We start from the raw sequence: 15957 nt of genomic DNA, 5'->3' as shown, positions 1-15957 counted from the left end.
CCGAGCGCATACCATTCGTTGCTAGGATACTGGTCACTTGATTGAGTGAAAATGTTCTGTTTGGACTCATGTCTCTGATTTTGGAATGATTTCAAGAATTCGACTTATTTTAGGCCTACCCCAAAGCCATATTATTTGGGGCGCTGAGTTTACCCACAGAAAAACCTTTTGCAAACCAGGGCATTGAGAATCATAAAAAAGACAGAGAAATACATGAAATACTTTATTTAATGAAGTAACAAAAATCTTGCAAAATTATAGTTCTCTCATAGACAAAATACTGTAATTGTATTAACATCACATCAATAAAATGAAAAGTAGCATCTATACATTCATCATGTTGCTTAGCCCTGAAAGTTTGGTGTCACACTTTGAGTAATTTGGAAGGGAAGAAAACACCAAGTCCAATTTTTTCATTTCTATAAAACACACAGAACAGACATTATCGGTATGCAAATGCAAAAGTTGTTCATTTGTAAATAAGCTCAAACAAAGCTATTTTTAGTCCAATATTGTATTTCAATATCATGCCACTATGGCATCTACTGTATTTAGAATAACAAATACACAAAATAACTGAATGTGGAATGTGATAATATATATTATATATAATATATATATAGTCCATTTATATCTGCTTACATTCTGAAGTTGATCTCTTTACTGATCTAGAGATGACTGCGATTACCACTGTATGAACACATTTTATCTAACAGTGAGCCCCTGGGTTGTATCCACTAGGAACCAAACGGAAGAAAACGATGAGGGACTAACTGAATTTGTCCAATAAGAAACACTAGTGATATGTTATGACTCCCTATGACTCATTGCAAAAAGTTTCAGTAAAAAAAAAAAAAAACGTTTTAAACAGTTTGCACAAATGAATACACTCCTGACATATAACTTCAAAAGGCCTCCTGCATCATAATCTGTAGTTTCTCCAGGTCAGCAGATTCAGGCACTGTAAATCTCTTGCTGAAATACTGCATTTCTATCTTCCCCGACTGCGTTGCCAGTGATATTCCTGAATAGGTGTTCTGCTTTGCAGGGTCACCAAAAACAGACATGGCTGTTACCCTGAGGAGAAAGAAACAGACAAATGAATCAGGCATCATGAACATGTATTATTGATGTGAGATTTTTTTTTAAACACCTTCCCCCAATCACTAACTGGGGGATACATCACTCATATTCCATCCAGTTAAAATCAATTTATCTGCATTCTGCTCTTCATTAGTTATGCAGTAGTTATACAAATGACACCTGCACTTTGTTGTTTCCATACTAATCTGTTGTTATTTACACAGAACCCTCCGCATGCTTTCATTTTTTGTCTTGGGCCATCGTCTGACAAACATTGAAATACATAATTCAATTATTTTGTAACTGAGAGTTCAAACATTTTTTTTTTTTTAAGAAGAGTCATTAATAATTACCTGTCAGCATCAATCTTTTCAGTGATCACAGGCTCAAAGTCTTTCTCCAGCAGGTCCCATATGTGAAGGTAGGAGGCAGCATCCAGAACACAGAAGACTGTTGGCCTGGTCTGGGCCCACTGTACTGACACCACCGGCTGCCCTGCTGTACTGCTGGTCCACTCCATCAGAGGCTGCTCACTCAGCACTGTGTGTAGTCTGACACTGCCATCCCCACAGCCCACCTGGAACGCAGAGAAGCGCACACACAGTTCATACGTAAAACATTCACATACACACGAACATGCACAAACACACACAACATGAATCTCAGATACATCAATCTCAACAGCACTGATCTCACCAGGAAAATGGGTTCGCCGAAGGGAGAAAAGTCGATGGAGGTGACATCAACGGGTCTGAATCCAACCACCTGAGGCCTGTAGAACTTTGGAGGAGCCTTTAACCCGTGACTGGTCCCATGGTTCACAAGACCCTATGAACAACACACATTGCCCAATACATACCATACGACACAGTGTGACTTCTGTTTATTCTGTCCACATGATCCTGGACATACTGGATGGATGCGTCTCAAATGGCACACTATTCCCTATACAGTGCACTACTTTTTGAAAGAATTTGAGACGCATCCACAACGTTGGTCATATCCAGGATGTCTAAAATGGCAAACAGTGAAACAGAGAGAGAAGATGACAAACATTGATTTGATACTGCTCACCATATTTGTGGCAATGAAAAAATGGTTGGAATCAGAAGGCAGAAATTTTAACAGCAGTGTCTGTAACAGTGTTGTTTTCTTAGCGTCTCGCGTCGAAGACCTGGAGAGAGAGAGAGAAAAAGACAGACTGAAATAAATACCCAGTCGTGTCAGTAGGTCACGAGATTCCAGGCAAAAAAAACACACGACACCAGCTGCACGTTAACAGATACATATTTGACCACTGAATCATGTCAGTCTTGTCAGCCGACAACAACAACTGTCCGTACGACATGTAAAAACAAGCTTGCTGTGTACCGCGGGGGCCCACGTCGTGGGTATTTTTGGCCCGCTGACTGGCAGTGATGAATTAAATATCTATCCGTCTCACCTCTCGCTGGTGGTGAGGACTGTGGAACTGTGGAGCAGTTTCACTTTACCCCCAGGCCGGAGCCCTGCAAGAGAAACAGCCAGGGTGAATTGAGTGGGAGAAAAAAAAAAAACATTGAAAGTAATGGAGGAAACATGTTAAACGTGACTGACTCACCCAGGTCTGTGTGCGAGCCGGCGTCGTTGGCTTTAGGGAGCTCCAGTACCACCTGTGGGACAGAGATGGTAACAACAGCATTGCAGAAAGACACTTTAATAATGATCCTTCTGTGCGGTTAGTAAACAGACCAAACGCATAATTCAAGATGACCAGTTGTACAGTTAGTGTATAAGCAGTTATAGTGGTGATGCAAAAGCATGGGGCGGCGTTGTAGCATACTAAAGACACTTACCCATAGATTCAGAACCCCATTTCCATCAAGAGAAGCCAACTGGAATGACAATCCTGATGACTCTAAGTTTGAAATTAAAGGAAGACTTTAGCTCACCATAAAAAAATGCTACTATAATTGTGTGTTTCTCGTAGACTATGTCCCAATTATCTTTCCTTACTTCCAAAGTGTGCACTTGTTTACTTCCCTTGACAGATTTAAAAGAAAATAGCTGGTATAAGAAATATGTTGAAAACTCCAACTAGCCCCTGCATGCACCAATCCAAGGCTTTTAGACTTGTGGAAAGTAGTAAACGAGTGCCAACTCCAGGAAAAAGAAGATATCATTGGGAGGCACACCAAGTCTAGTTGGAGTACCTTCGTCAGAAGCCAAAAGGGGAAGCTCTGGCCTCAGGCCCTCAGCCACGGTGGCAGGGACGGCCTCCACAGAGCTCACTGAGGACATGTGGCCCGACGCTGCCAGCACGGCATCTGATGACAGGGTGACAGAGGAGGTGACATTAACAGCCATCATTAACCTACTCATAAACAGGAGACGACACTCCTGGAAACTAGGAGTTGATACGCATCTCTCTCAGTTCAAGAAGATATTCTTAGAGCACATATGAAAGTGTAGATGAAGTATTTTCATATGGGTGTCAGCCAAATCAAAATGCCTGCCTTGATGTATATCTTACATGCAATACAACAATAAACAGGAAGAGATGAGTAGTCCCGGTGCAAAAAAAAACTGAAACTTTTCATAAAAGCATGAAACTTGGAAAAAAACGGAGCCAGAGGAAAAATCTTTTGATCGCTGACCTGTGGAGAAGGTTGGGTGGCGAAGAGTCCAGTCGTTCTCCCCTATTCTTAAAGTGTAATGGGCACTGGCGTGCTCCCTCAAGTCCCACAAGACTACAGAACCCACGGACGTGCCCGCAAACACCAGCGTGGCTTTACCAGGGCTGAAGCAGCAGCAGTGCACCTGAAGGGCAAAAACAGAGAGTTGCAGTCTTGTTTCCTCTAATGCTGATGCCAACCAGAAACACATGGGTAGTGTAGCCCCTCAACCACATCCTCGTTGATAACGCCCATCAAATCCTAAATCAAAGCTTCAAATAGGGTTCTCAGATTTCCCAGAAATCCTGGTTGCAGTTTCCCGCTTATTTCGGGAATCTTCCAAAAGGGATTTCTGGAAAACCTGGGAATTTTGGGAAAGTTAGCAGAATTTTGCAACCCCATCTAAAACGACTCTCTGAGTTGCAGTGGTTTAGTGGCACCTCGGACTCGTAGACAAGAATCTTCTGTGGGCGGGAGGGCTCCCAGATGTTCCAGATACAGATGATGGTCTTGCTGTCGAGGCGCACGGCGCTGGGCTTGGCTGAGGGGCTGTGCACGGACAGCATGGTCTGCCTCTGCACCTGGGAGAATTGAACCAGGCTGATCTGACGACCTGCAAGCAGGGACAACAACAGGACTGAGACAAACTAGCTCATATACAAACATGGCAAAAATAGCATTGGTTGTTATGGGTGCTGCCTTTGGGAACACGGGCCACAGACCTTCAGTTCAGGACAGTGGCAAGACCCAAGTTGTTGATTGATAGTGCATGGCATGAGCTAATTAGGGACTGTTCTACAGTGACAGCAATGACAGCAATGTGAATGGCTGAACACAAAGTACGGACATTATTTGGGTGTCAGGTAACTTGCCATATAGAAATGGAAGCTTGGTATTGAGCTGTAAACACCCGTCGCTGAAAGAGAGAGTGTCTGCTTGAGTCCTCAGCTTCTTCAGTGATTGCTTCTCAGCCCTATCCTCTTCCAACAGTACCGCAACCACCTAATAACAGCAAAACAGAGAGCACAAAGCACTAGTAACGGCAAGAAGAGGGAAAATTTGCAATATAGCGACGACAAAATGGTTACTTTGATTCTAAGAAAGATTTAGTATCATAGGCTATACCTGTGAAGCTGAGCGCAGAAATGTTGCTAGGCGCTGTGAATCGATGCTCAGTTTGGTCACAGATTCATCAGACGCCTCGTGGGAAAGTTTAGGACCTGTTGCAACGTGGGAATAAAACACATTCCAAATGGCAGCACATTCCCTACATAGTGCACTACTTGCTCTGGTCAACCGCAGTGCCCTATAAAGGGAGTAGGGTACTATTTCGGATGTAGTCATAGATTTGATAGAATACAGACCACAGTGCACGTTTCCTCACCTCCACAGCCTACGTTCCTCTCCGCAGGATGCTGTGTCCACTTCTCGCTCATCTCGATCTCCTCCGTTTGAATGTCGCGATCAGTATTGTCCTCGTTGCACTGGACGTAAGCCTGGAAAGTGAGGATGCATTGGGTTTATCACATTTATATGAATAAAAAGACAAGCAAGCTTACTGTCACAATGATGTCATTAACGATCAGACCAGGGTTCAGATACTATTTGAACTCTTTCAAATACTTTTAGAGCTTACGGTAGCCTGTCTGGAGTACCAGACCGGTGGCTTTTCCACTATTTGCAACTATTCTATTTGTTCCTTTGCGCCAGGCAAGCTCAATTAAGCCCAAATAAAGTATTTGAAATGATTTTGAATAGTATTTGTACCCAGGTCTGTTAAGCATTCACAAACCTGTTTAGTGTTTGTTGTTCCAAAGTTTTTGATGTACATGTCATATTCATTGACAGGGGGCAGATCCAGGAGGGAGAAGGTGATGGAGTAGTCCAGGTCGATCAGGCGAAGCAGCTCTGTACTGCGTTTCCTGGGGTGGGCCATATCACATACACAGAGTAGGAGATATTATATAGCAGGTTTAGGAAACAAGGAAACACAACAGATATCTCACTCTCCAACCAAGGCGCATGAATTGAGGAGCAAATTGAAATTAAGGGGAAATTCAGCAACTCTTGGCGGACAGTGGAAGTTGATAAAAGTGCTTCTTTAACAGTAAAGAACAAATATAGCTGCGATCAGCAATGAACAGGGTTCACAGGATGACAGAAAGGACACAAGATCAAAAGCAAGCACTCCATCCTGTAGGAGCCATCTTCCTTTATGTGCAATCAGTGAAAGCATTACTATGTTTATCTCTCAATACCACATTGATGACGCAAGTGAAGTTTAGTCTAGTGCTGTAGCTTGGTCATCTTTCAATACAGCAGGTAGTCATTATTAAAAGTCATTACCTCATGTATTGAGTTTATTTACCAATTCTCGGGTCAAATCTGTTTGTGTAAATGGTTTAAATCTCAGTTGCTACACTCGACACTAGCGTAACAAAATACTGCAATACACTCTCACAGCTGTAATACGCTGAATAAAATATCCACTTTTCACTACGTTCAGACCAAATAATAGGGCAACAATATGCGATTATACAGATATACTAATCACGATATTTCACATTGTTTGTCCAGATCATTTAAATCTAACATTAATTTGCATGAAACAAAGTCCACTTGATCAATATTTATTGCTCTAGTATCCTATGTTGCCACTGGTGCCAATGACATCTATAGTGCCACTAACTGGTCTGGTGCAGGCATCTAAGGTTGCAGTGGCTTTATATTCACACAGTTTCTAAAGGACATATACATAAGCTGTGCATACCATATTTCATGGCCCCTTGTCCATCTGTTCAGTTCTTATAGCCCTGGTGTGACATAGTGCCATCTAGCGGTGTACTGTGGTCGACATTGAATGTGGAAACTAATCCTTCATTGAATTCATTGAGTCTATATACCAAATCTGGAGTCAATCTGACTCATGGTTCATGAGGAGAAGATGAATGCAGATGATTTTGAGCATTAGTGTTACATATGCAAAGATTTTTATTTATTTTTAATTTTTAAATAGTTTCCTTGTTCTTGCGGTTCATCTTATGAACGTCCAAGTTGATAGGCCATTGTGGAGTTTGATTTACAGTGGTTTAAATGGACACCTAGGATTTTTGATATAACTCCGCCATCTTTTCACCAATCCCTTAGATTAATATATATATATTTTTTTTTAAATTGCAACCCTACCATGTAAAAAAATGTATGTTATCAAAGGTCAATGTTAACTTTTTTTTCTTTTTTTTTTATCAGTCTGACAGTACTTTTGACAGTATTTCAATATGAAGAAATTATGGTTTGAAGTGACTAAAATGCATCAGAAAGGTAATAGGAAGTACAGAAGATCATCAGGCAATAATGTTGTATGATATTCTGTGTAGAAAAGAACATCATTATTGATGATGTTCTTTCGTCTCCAGTCTGATTTAGTGCCTGGTCTGGTCCACTCTGTTCTAATGACTCTGTTCTAAAGCCTGCCAGGCTTCAGGAAAACAGAAGACACATACGTGAGAGTCTTATCTTTCAGTGATGAGGTCATAATATGTTGTAGCTTAAACTGTTCAAAAGATTGAGCCACATTTGCAGGAAGAAAACAGAAACCACAACTGTTTTTTTTATTTGATTTCAGATTTTCTCTCAACTTAATTTTCAAATCAGGCAACCCCACATGGGGTCGTGTCCAATGTTCCCTCTGATATTTTTCTGCTGAGTGCAAACCTGAACCTTGTGAAATCTTTGTGCGACTTCCGAGACGCGTTAACTGTGAACACTGAGGCTGTAAGGCTTTAATTTATTGTTTTAACAGTGGCCAATCAGGCTACTGTGGCTATTTGATCATAATGTCGGCCTACCATAAAAAACAATAATGAAAATGCATCACATAACATTTTAACATGGAAATAGCAGTTCTATCGTTCGGCCTACAGTAGCAGCCGATGTGTGGTGTTTCAATGTAGATCTCCGTTCCATGAGACTTTTGAAAAAAACATGCAGGGTTTGACATTGACCTGTTTATCCACTTGTCTTTCAGACAAGGAGGTGACTGAACGTTTTGTTTTGTTGTTTGATGCAAGAAACCACTTTACAAAATAAAATGCATTTATTATTCCCATACAATTATTACAGAGAATCAGACAAATTATTCTACCCTCTGCCTATTAGGTACTTAGCTTATTCAAGCCTGTCTAAAAATAAACAACTGCCCCTTTAAGACATACCTGATTCCCTTTTCAAAGATGGCTAGATGCATGTACACGTTTTGTGCTCTTGTAGGAAGCAATCACTCGCACATTGCTGACTACAAATTAGCTATAACTGGACTAATAACTCACTAACTAGCAAAGAATATAAACAAATGTGCACACGTGGCTATCCGCAGCTCAAGCTTTGATCTCAAAACAAGGCTAATAATCCAGCTCATAGTGAATGGCACAAATCCATATATGGCAACGGTCTATTTGCATATAGGCCTACTGCAGCTCTGATTGGTTATGGCGCACCGGTATGTGTAGAGTATGGACCTGAGTCGTGCCTGTGCAATAGAATCCTACTCCAATGCGCTCTCTTGCATAATAAGTTTTGCATACTAAGTCTTCTTGCATAGTTCGTTTTGTTTCGGGATGTTGCATTGAAAGTGGCTAATATTGCGTTGACTCGATCACAATTCCCACAGTAAAGGGAAATGTTGATAGTGTTAACTAATGGGAGCTGCGTGCCAGTGTACAGTTTAGAGGGAACATTGGTTGTGACCCTTAGCTTTCAAGTTTCTAAGTCAAACTGGGGTGACGGATATAAGGGTTTAAGTGAGACTGCTTATAACAGCGCCACCTATAGGCCAATCGGTGCCATTATTTTTTATGAAGTTACTCATGGCCTCTAGTCTCTGTGTGGCAAATAATAAAAAAGTTACCAATCTATATTTGAGATATTTGACCATGTAAAGTGGAAATAAACCTATCAATTCAGAGAATAACAATAGGTTTCAAAGCTTCACTGTGAGCCCCTAATAAACTTCCACTGTCCTCCAAGCGTTGCTGAATTTACTCTTCACATCAGTTGACTCACAGGGTTTAAAGTAGGCCTCTGAATCTATCAATTTTAACTGCATTTCCCTCTCTTTAAATATTGATCACACTCATAGTTAGTTCCATTAGACTTACTTCTGTTTGCTGGCAACCTTTTTGCTGACCTCACGATGCTTCGCAGCGACAAAGTCCATGAACCTCCCGTGCTGTGAAACTTTACTTTGAGGCGCTTCAGAATCTATGGCCAAGAAATGTTTTCGTTATTCAAACAGGCGTTTGTAAAATTTGTCCTAAAAGACAGTCCTAAATAATAAACAAGTCTTTATTGTTCATACCAGGGTCCTATCAACCAAACGGGCTGAAACGGGGAGCGACCTACCAGAATGATCCAATAAGATAAAAAATAAATAAAATGGTTTTCCATTCGAAAATGTTTTGCTATGGTATGCACTCTTGATTACGAACGAGTAGTGTTGAGCATTTACCATACCTCTTGACCTTTTGGGTCTGTCGTCCTCCTCTGTGCTTAGCCTGGGCTGGGCAGAGCCCACTCTCTCGTTCTCCTCATCCATGGCTCTCCGAATGCCCTCGATCTCCTCCCTTCTCTGTGAACTAATTTCCTCCCTCTCTTCTCTCTCTTCATGGCTGCGTGTCTGCTTTTCATCCTCTCCCTCGCTGTCATCCACATCCTCAAAATCCTCCTCATAATCCTTTGGAGATAAAAAAATATAAGTTGCTCTTATAATGAATGGTGTTGTAACAACTAGTAACACGTGTAACTGCCATCTCGATGCTGCTTGTCAGTGCTTGAATACATTTAATCACTCACCATTTTCTGGAAAAGCAATCCATTTAGAGCATACGTGATGTATAATGAAACAAAAGAAAAAAACTGAAATACAAATGAGTTACTAAGAAAATTCACCCTCTATAGGCTTTGATTCTTCTCACCTCAAAGTCCTCTTCATAGTCCTGAGCTTCATCATCGTCACGGTCCTCAGCCGGAGCTTCCGCGATTTCCACCTACAGATGCAGTTCATTTCAGATGCAATTATTTTCAGATGCAATTCATTTCAGTCAATAGCTTGTATTTAACATATCTAACTTCATGTGAGACCTGCGGTGCATTCAGTTTGGTTCAACATTTGCTACGTTGCGGTTTGTACTTAATGACATGTTTACTAAAAACGGTGTTCACCGTTTGTCCTTTGAAGTACGTTTGCTCTTTTGGTGGGTGTGGCCTGGTTAATATGGGTGTGACCATTTGAAATCACAAAACGTGTGCAGCACACCATACACAATCACCCTCTGAGCCACCATAATCGCAACGTTCTTCAACTGAACGCACCCCTATTAGTTAAATACATAAACAAATATACAGAGCATTTTCAGAAATAGTAAATCCATGTGAATGTTACCATGCAACAAGCTAGAGCATGGGTGCATTCGGAAAGTATTCAGACCCCTTGACTGTTTCCACATGTTGTTACCTTACAGCCTTATTATAAAACTGATAATACACTTTCTTTACCCCCAACAATCTACACACAATATCCTATAATGACAAAGTGAAAACAGATTTTAATTTTTTTGCAAATGTATTAAAAATAATAAACTGAAATAGCTTATTATGAGACTCTAAATTGAGCTCAGGTGCATCCTGTTTCCATTGATCATCCTTGAGATGTTTCAACAACTTGAATGGAGTCCACCTGTGGTAAATCCAGTTGATTGGACATGATTTGGAAAGGCACAAACCGGTCTATATAAGGTCCCACAGTTGACACTGCATGTCAAAGCAAAAACCAAGCCATGAAGTCGAAGGAATTGTCCGTAGTGCTCCGAGACAGGATTGTGTCGAGGCACAGATCTGGGAAAGGGTACCAAAACATTTCTGCAGCATTGAAGGTCCCCAAGAACACAGTGACCTCAATCATTTTTTAAATTTAACCTTTATTTAACTAGGCAAGTCAGTTAAGAACAAATTCTTATTTACAATGACGGCCTACCCCGGACGACGCTGGGCCAATTATGCGCCGCCCTATGGGACTCCCAATCACGTCCGGATGTGATACAGCCTGGAATCAAACTAGGGACTGTAGTGACGCATCTTACACTGAGATGCAGTGCCTTAGACCGCTGCGCCACTCGGGAGCCAGCTTGGATTTTTAAACGGAAGAAATTTGGAACCACCAAGAATCTTCCTAGAGCTGGCCACCTGGCCAAACTGAGCAATCAGGGGAGAAGGGCCTTGGTCAGGGAAGTGGCCAAGAACCAGATGGTCACTCTGACAGAGCTCCAGAGTTCCTCTGTGGAGATGGGAGAACCTTCCAGAAGGACAACCATCTCTGCAGCACTCCACCAATCAGGTCTTTATGATAGACTGGCCAGACGGAAGCCACTCCTCAGTAAAAGGAAAATGACAGCCCGCTTGGAGTTTGCCAAAAGGCACCTAAAGGACTCTCAGACCATGAGAAACAAGATTCTCTGGTCTGATGAAACCAAGATTGAACGCTTTGGCCTGAATGCCAAGCGTCACGTCTGGAAGAAACCTGGCACCATCCCTACGGTGAAGCATGGTGGTGACAGCATCATGCTGTGGGGATGTTTTTCAGCGGCAGAGAGTCTAGTCAGGATCGAGGGAAAGATGAACGGAGAAAAGTATAGAGAGATTCTTGATGAAAACCTGCTCCAGAGCACTCAGGACCTCAGACAAGCACACAGCCAAGACAACGCAGGAATGGTTTTAGGACAAGTCTCTGAATGTCCTTGAGTGGCCCAGCCAGAGCCCGGACTTGAACCCGATCGAACATCTATGGAGAGACCTGAAAATAGCTGTGCAGCAACCCTCTCCATCCAACCGGACAGAGCTTGAGAGGATCTGCAGAGAAGAATGGGAGAAACTCCCCAAATACAGATGTACCAAGCTTGTAGCGTCATATCCAAGAAGACACGAGGCTGTAATCGCTGCCAAAGGTGCTTCAACAAAGTACTGAGTAAAGGGTCTCGATACTTATGTAAATGTGATAGTCCAGGTTTATTTTTTTTAATAAATTTGCAAAAATGTATAAAAAACAGTGTTTGCTTTATGGGATATTGTGTGTAGATTTGAGAAAAAAATATATATTTCATCCATTTTAGAATAAGGCTGAAGCTTGTAAGTCAAGGCACCTGAATACTTTCCAAATGCACTGCATGTGAAGGCAAGCAAAGCAATGAAGCCATCAACAAAAGGTGCCACTGCAAACATTTGCCAATAAATGAAAGAGAAATATTAGAACAGATTGGATAATACTGTGGGGCCATGTTAACATAAGCAAGCATTTAAAAGGTAAATGGGTTCTCACACACCAAATGCATATCAGCCAATGAAAAGCGGCGATATACATGCATGTGACGCTAAATCGTAGCTGGTCCCATCAGATAACACGTTAGCCCTATGCTAACCTCAACAGGTGGTACTGATTATATCCTGGCACAACTTCTTCAGCCTATGAAAGATCTTAATATATCTTTATATCCACCAACCAATGGCATTTCTTAAAATAGGTCAACCCTGGCCACTGGAGGGATATTTTAAACCTACATATTCAAGGTTTACTTGATCTGTTGGTCTGTAACAAAATGTTGTGTGCCAATATTGCACTGATGCGTCCTTGACTAGGCTACTACTAATGTTAAACAACAGTTTCACTTCACGGTGGCACATACTGCTAAAGCGGTTGACTCGCAATCGATAGTGCATTTAACTGTGGGTTTGAATAGAGCCCCCCTCGCAGCAAGTATTTTTGTTGAGGAAAAAAACTGTCCACTGCCGGTCCTTGATGCTCGCCGACCCTTGCCACAATCTGAGACAATTACGTCGTAGGCACCTTACACAGAAAGTAATTTGACCAGTCAGTCAAATACATGTGAGAGTTGCTTTGATGATCAGAACATGCTGTTGGACTTATGTACGTTAACAACACTTCCATCCATGAACAAGTGTTGGAACACGTCCAACTACTTCAACGATTATAATTGGCTGATGCACTTATAATCATAATCAGTGCCACCTGTTGAAGTTAGCATAGGGCTAACTTTTAACATGCTATCTGATTTGACGAGCTACAATTTAGCGTTGGGTCATATGCAAGTAAATCAACACTTTTCATTGGCTGATACGCATTCTGTGTGTGAGAACCCATTGAACTTTAAATGCTTGCAAGTATGGACCCTGTATATCTATATACAAGGCTTGTCAACTTATCTGGTTTTAGATGTACTGAAATATACAAAATGCCTCAGTCAATTTTGACAGTCCCCAATTCAAAATGCAACGCTCTTGGTCTGAATTGGGTGTGTGTTAAGCAGCTATGGTCCAAAACAAATAGCCATGCTCTATTCTCATGCTAGCAGACGTATTGACGGTAGATAGATATGGCCATGAGAAAAACCACATCATGAAAAGATGTCTTACGGGCTCCTCTGTATCACTTAATAGTTTCTGACTAGACCTCCACGCTGACTCAGATCGCATCACTACTTCCTGGCTCACACAGGGGAAACACACAGGAAAAGAAGAGCCATGAAAACACATATATTATATATGAGGAACATCTATTGAAAAGGGAGAGGGACTGTTTATCACTTGTTGATTTCTCCATATTCCCTTTTCCTATATTATTTTATTCCTTTTTAATGATGTAAACTGTGTTGTAAAATGCACTTTGAATAAACTATTGACTCTATGACACTAACCTTAGTTTTAACAGGCTCTGTCTTATCCTTGTGAACTCTGAGGTCTGAGGATGATGATGATTTCTTGGTGCTGGTCCGTTCTGTGGGATCCCTCTCAGGACCTGCTTCTTCTCTGTGCCTCCTCTCTCTATGTTTATCCCTCTTTCCCTCCCTCTCTCTGTCCGGCCCCTTCCGTTCCCTGTGCACTCGCTCACGCTCCACTTCTCTGGATTCACCGTCATGTCTCCGACTTTCACCTGTATCCTGTAACAAAAATATACCCCAGGATGTGAGCCAGGGTGTAGGGTGAAGTTGTCCCTGGATTCTGCTCATACATCTTGGATCAGTTTTACATTTGAACCACTAACGGTTAAGAAGGTTAGGATTGGGGGAGGTGATGCTGATCCTAGATCTGTACCTAGGGGAAACTTCACCCCAGAGTGTAAGCCAGCGGAACCAGTCAGACCATTGGGGTGTTGATACCTTATATTTCATTTGGGGAATAAAGAACATGTTAAGGACAATATCAAAGATGCTTACGTATTGTGCTCTCTCTTTGTGTCTCCTTTCTCTCTCCTCCTTTTCTTTTCTATGTTGCTCCCTGTATTCTGAAATAAAAATAAAAACGTATTGACATACGATGATTAGTGAGGTAGTAAGATGTTGACATATTTTTCACCTGGATTACTGTACCTCTTTCCTCCTTTTGTCCTGAATGCTCTTTGTCCGTGTGTCTTTCTTTTCTTTCCTTGTCTTTCTGCGATCTGTCCTTGTAGCGTTCACTCTCTTTCAGATACTCCCTCTCCTTATGTCTATCTCTCTTCTCACGATCATGCTCTCTATCCCTGTCTCTCCCTCCCTCCGCCCTCTCCTCATTTCTCTTTCTATCTCTGTCAGACCTTCGCTCCCTGTCCCTCTCACCTGTTTCACTCTCCTTGTTTTTCTCCTTCTCTTTATCCCTGTCGCTCTTCCTCAGCTCATCTCTTTCCCTCTCCCTTGTCCTCTCTGTATCCCTTTCTCTGGCCTTTACCCTCTCCCTATCCCTGTTTTCTTTTTCTTCTCTATCATGTATTTTGTCCCGACTGTCTCTGTCCCCATTCCTGTACTTAACATTCTCTGTGCCTTTAATAACCCTATCTTGCTCTCTGCTCTTTTCTTTGTCTCTCTCCTCCTTTTCGCCTGTCCTGTCTCTCGAGCCGTCTTTCCTTCTGTCTTGATGCCTGTCCTTGTCTGTATCTCTGGGTTTTGTTCTCTCTTGGGTCCCATCTCTCTCTCTGTTCTTCTCTCTCTCCCTTCTGGCCTCCCTCTCTGGGTCTCTGTGGCGTCGCTCGACTGACTCCCCCGTCCTGTGGCTTCTCTCATCATCTCTCCTCCTGCTGCTGCTAGAGTCTTCATTGTGTCCTCCACCCTGACAACAAGACACATTATTCATTGCACATGATACAATCGAGACAAGCTTATCATAAAACATTTTGCTACACTTGTCACGTTACTGAATTTACCCTTATGTGCCTCCTAAGGTCATCTGATTTCCATGTATCTTCCTTTGTTATTTTCTAAATAATAGACAAGGAATACATCATTATTCTCACTGACAATGCGCACAGCAATAACCAAGACTGACTTTGCTGCAAAGAATATTGATGCATAGCTATAAATGTAGCTAGCTAATTATCAATTGGTTTGATAACCAATCAACTAACTAGTCTTGCTTGTAGATTGTTCTCTAGCAATATAGCTAGCTAACGTTACTAAGTTAGTTAGATAGCTAGCTAAAGCAGGTTATTCCTGGCTGGACTAACTAACGTTGGCGTTAGCTGCCTAGCAAGCTACTACTACTGTACGGGTGAGATGTAGCTAGTTAGCTAAATTAGCTAGCCTAACGTTACCTATCTCTACATTTGCACGCATATATGTGTAAAATTGTTATGTATTTAGTCACCATTTTACCTTATCTGTAGGCATGTTATCGCCTGTCTCTTCCTCATGAAATATTCAACTTATATCAGAAATAAAGCTTACGAATTTGTGTTGACATTATTCAGCGACTTGACACCAGATTTCGATTGCGCAAGCGCACTTGACTGAAACTAAGGTAGGTGCGTCATGTTCTCTTGACAACAGGATTTTCAACCGATCGAAGAGCTCTCTGGACGCAAAGAACGAATCACCATGGATACACAGTCCAAATATATCAATAGCAGATACATCTATTTATCATGGCAAGTCCAGACCCTACTCTACAATGACTAAATTCCATTATATTGGCAGGTCTGTGTAATGCCATATAATCATCATGCAGATTAAAACAAATTAAAAACTGCATGAATATGCTTTATTTAGTGTATCCCGGATGCTAGTCAGTTTCTGCTCTTATGAAATTGTCTAGCCCAAACAAAGCAAAGGCCAGCAAATGGCGTTATTGATCTGGTATTTATGGTTTCATTTTACCGTCCAAACGCATTGTATGCAGCCGGCAA

At 41.7% G+C, this 15957-nt stretch overlaps 1 protein-coding gene across 3 annotated transcripts; it reads right to left on the bottom strand.

Annotated features, from left to right (window-relative positions):
* Positions 1-210: 210 nt before the first annotated feature.
* dync2i1 (dynein 2 intermediate chain 1) lies at positions 211-15668 on the bottom strand. 3 transcript variants are annotated; one of them, XM_071329119.1, is made up of 23 exons: positions 15428-15668; positions 14980-15033; positions 14171-14885; positions 14018-14085; positions 13499-13741; positions 13218-13286; positions 9710-9781; positions 9249-9468; positions 8894-8996; positions 5530-5659; positions 5122-5233; positions 4863-4957; positions 4610-4739; positions 4178-4350; positions 3720-3882; positions 3276-3389; positions 2919-2980; positions 2684-2735; positions 2528-2591; positions 2158-2257; positions 1780-1911; positions 1437-1660; positions 211-1077 (listed from the first exon to the last, which is right to left on the bottom strand). In XM_071329119.1, the coding sequence occupies exons 1-23, from the start codon at positions 15440-15442 to the stop codon at positions 906-908; spliced, it is 3282 nt and encodes a 1093-aa protein (XP_071185220.1). In that variant the 5' UTR covers positions 15443-15668; the 3' UTR covers positions 211-905. The 3 variants fall into 3 exon arrangements, with proteins under 3 accessions (XP_071185220.1, XP_071185222.1, XP_071185221.1); XM_071329121.1 differs by lacking the exon at positions 13218-13286; XM_071329120.1 differs by lacking the exon at positions 14980-15033 and having other exon boundaries at positions 15428-15664.
* Between the last annotated feature and the right edge of the window lie 289 nt (positions 15669-15957).

This window comes from Salvelinus alpinus, chromosome 10, assembly GCF_045679555.1.
Source record: "Salvelinus alpinus chromosome 10, SLU_Salpinus.1, whole genome shotgun sequence".
Classification (NCBI taxonomy): domain Eukaryota; kingdom Metazoa; phylum Chordata; class Actinopteri; order Salmoniformes; family Salmonidae; genus Salvelinus; species Salvelinus alpinus.
This window is presented reverse-complemented; position numbering and strand designations above follow the sequence as displayed.

Coding starts and splice junctions, on each gene's coding strand:
- dync2i1 (XM_071329119.1), bottom strand. Junction 5,234..5,529: donor GAACAACAAACACTAAACAG/GTTTGTGAATGC, acceptor CTCACTTTCCAG/GCTTACGTCCAGTGCAACGA. Junction 1,078..1,436: donor GAAAAGATTGATGCTGACAG/GTAATTATTAAT, acceptor CTTTCTCCTCAG/GGTAACAGCCATGTCTGTTT.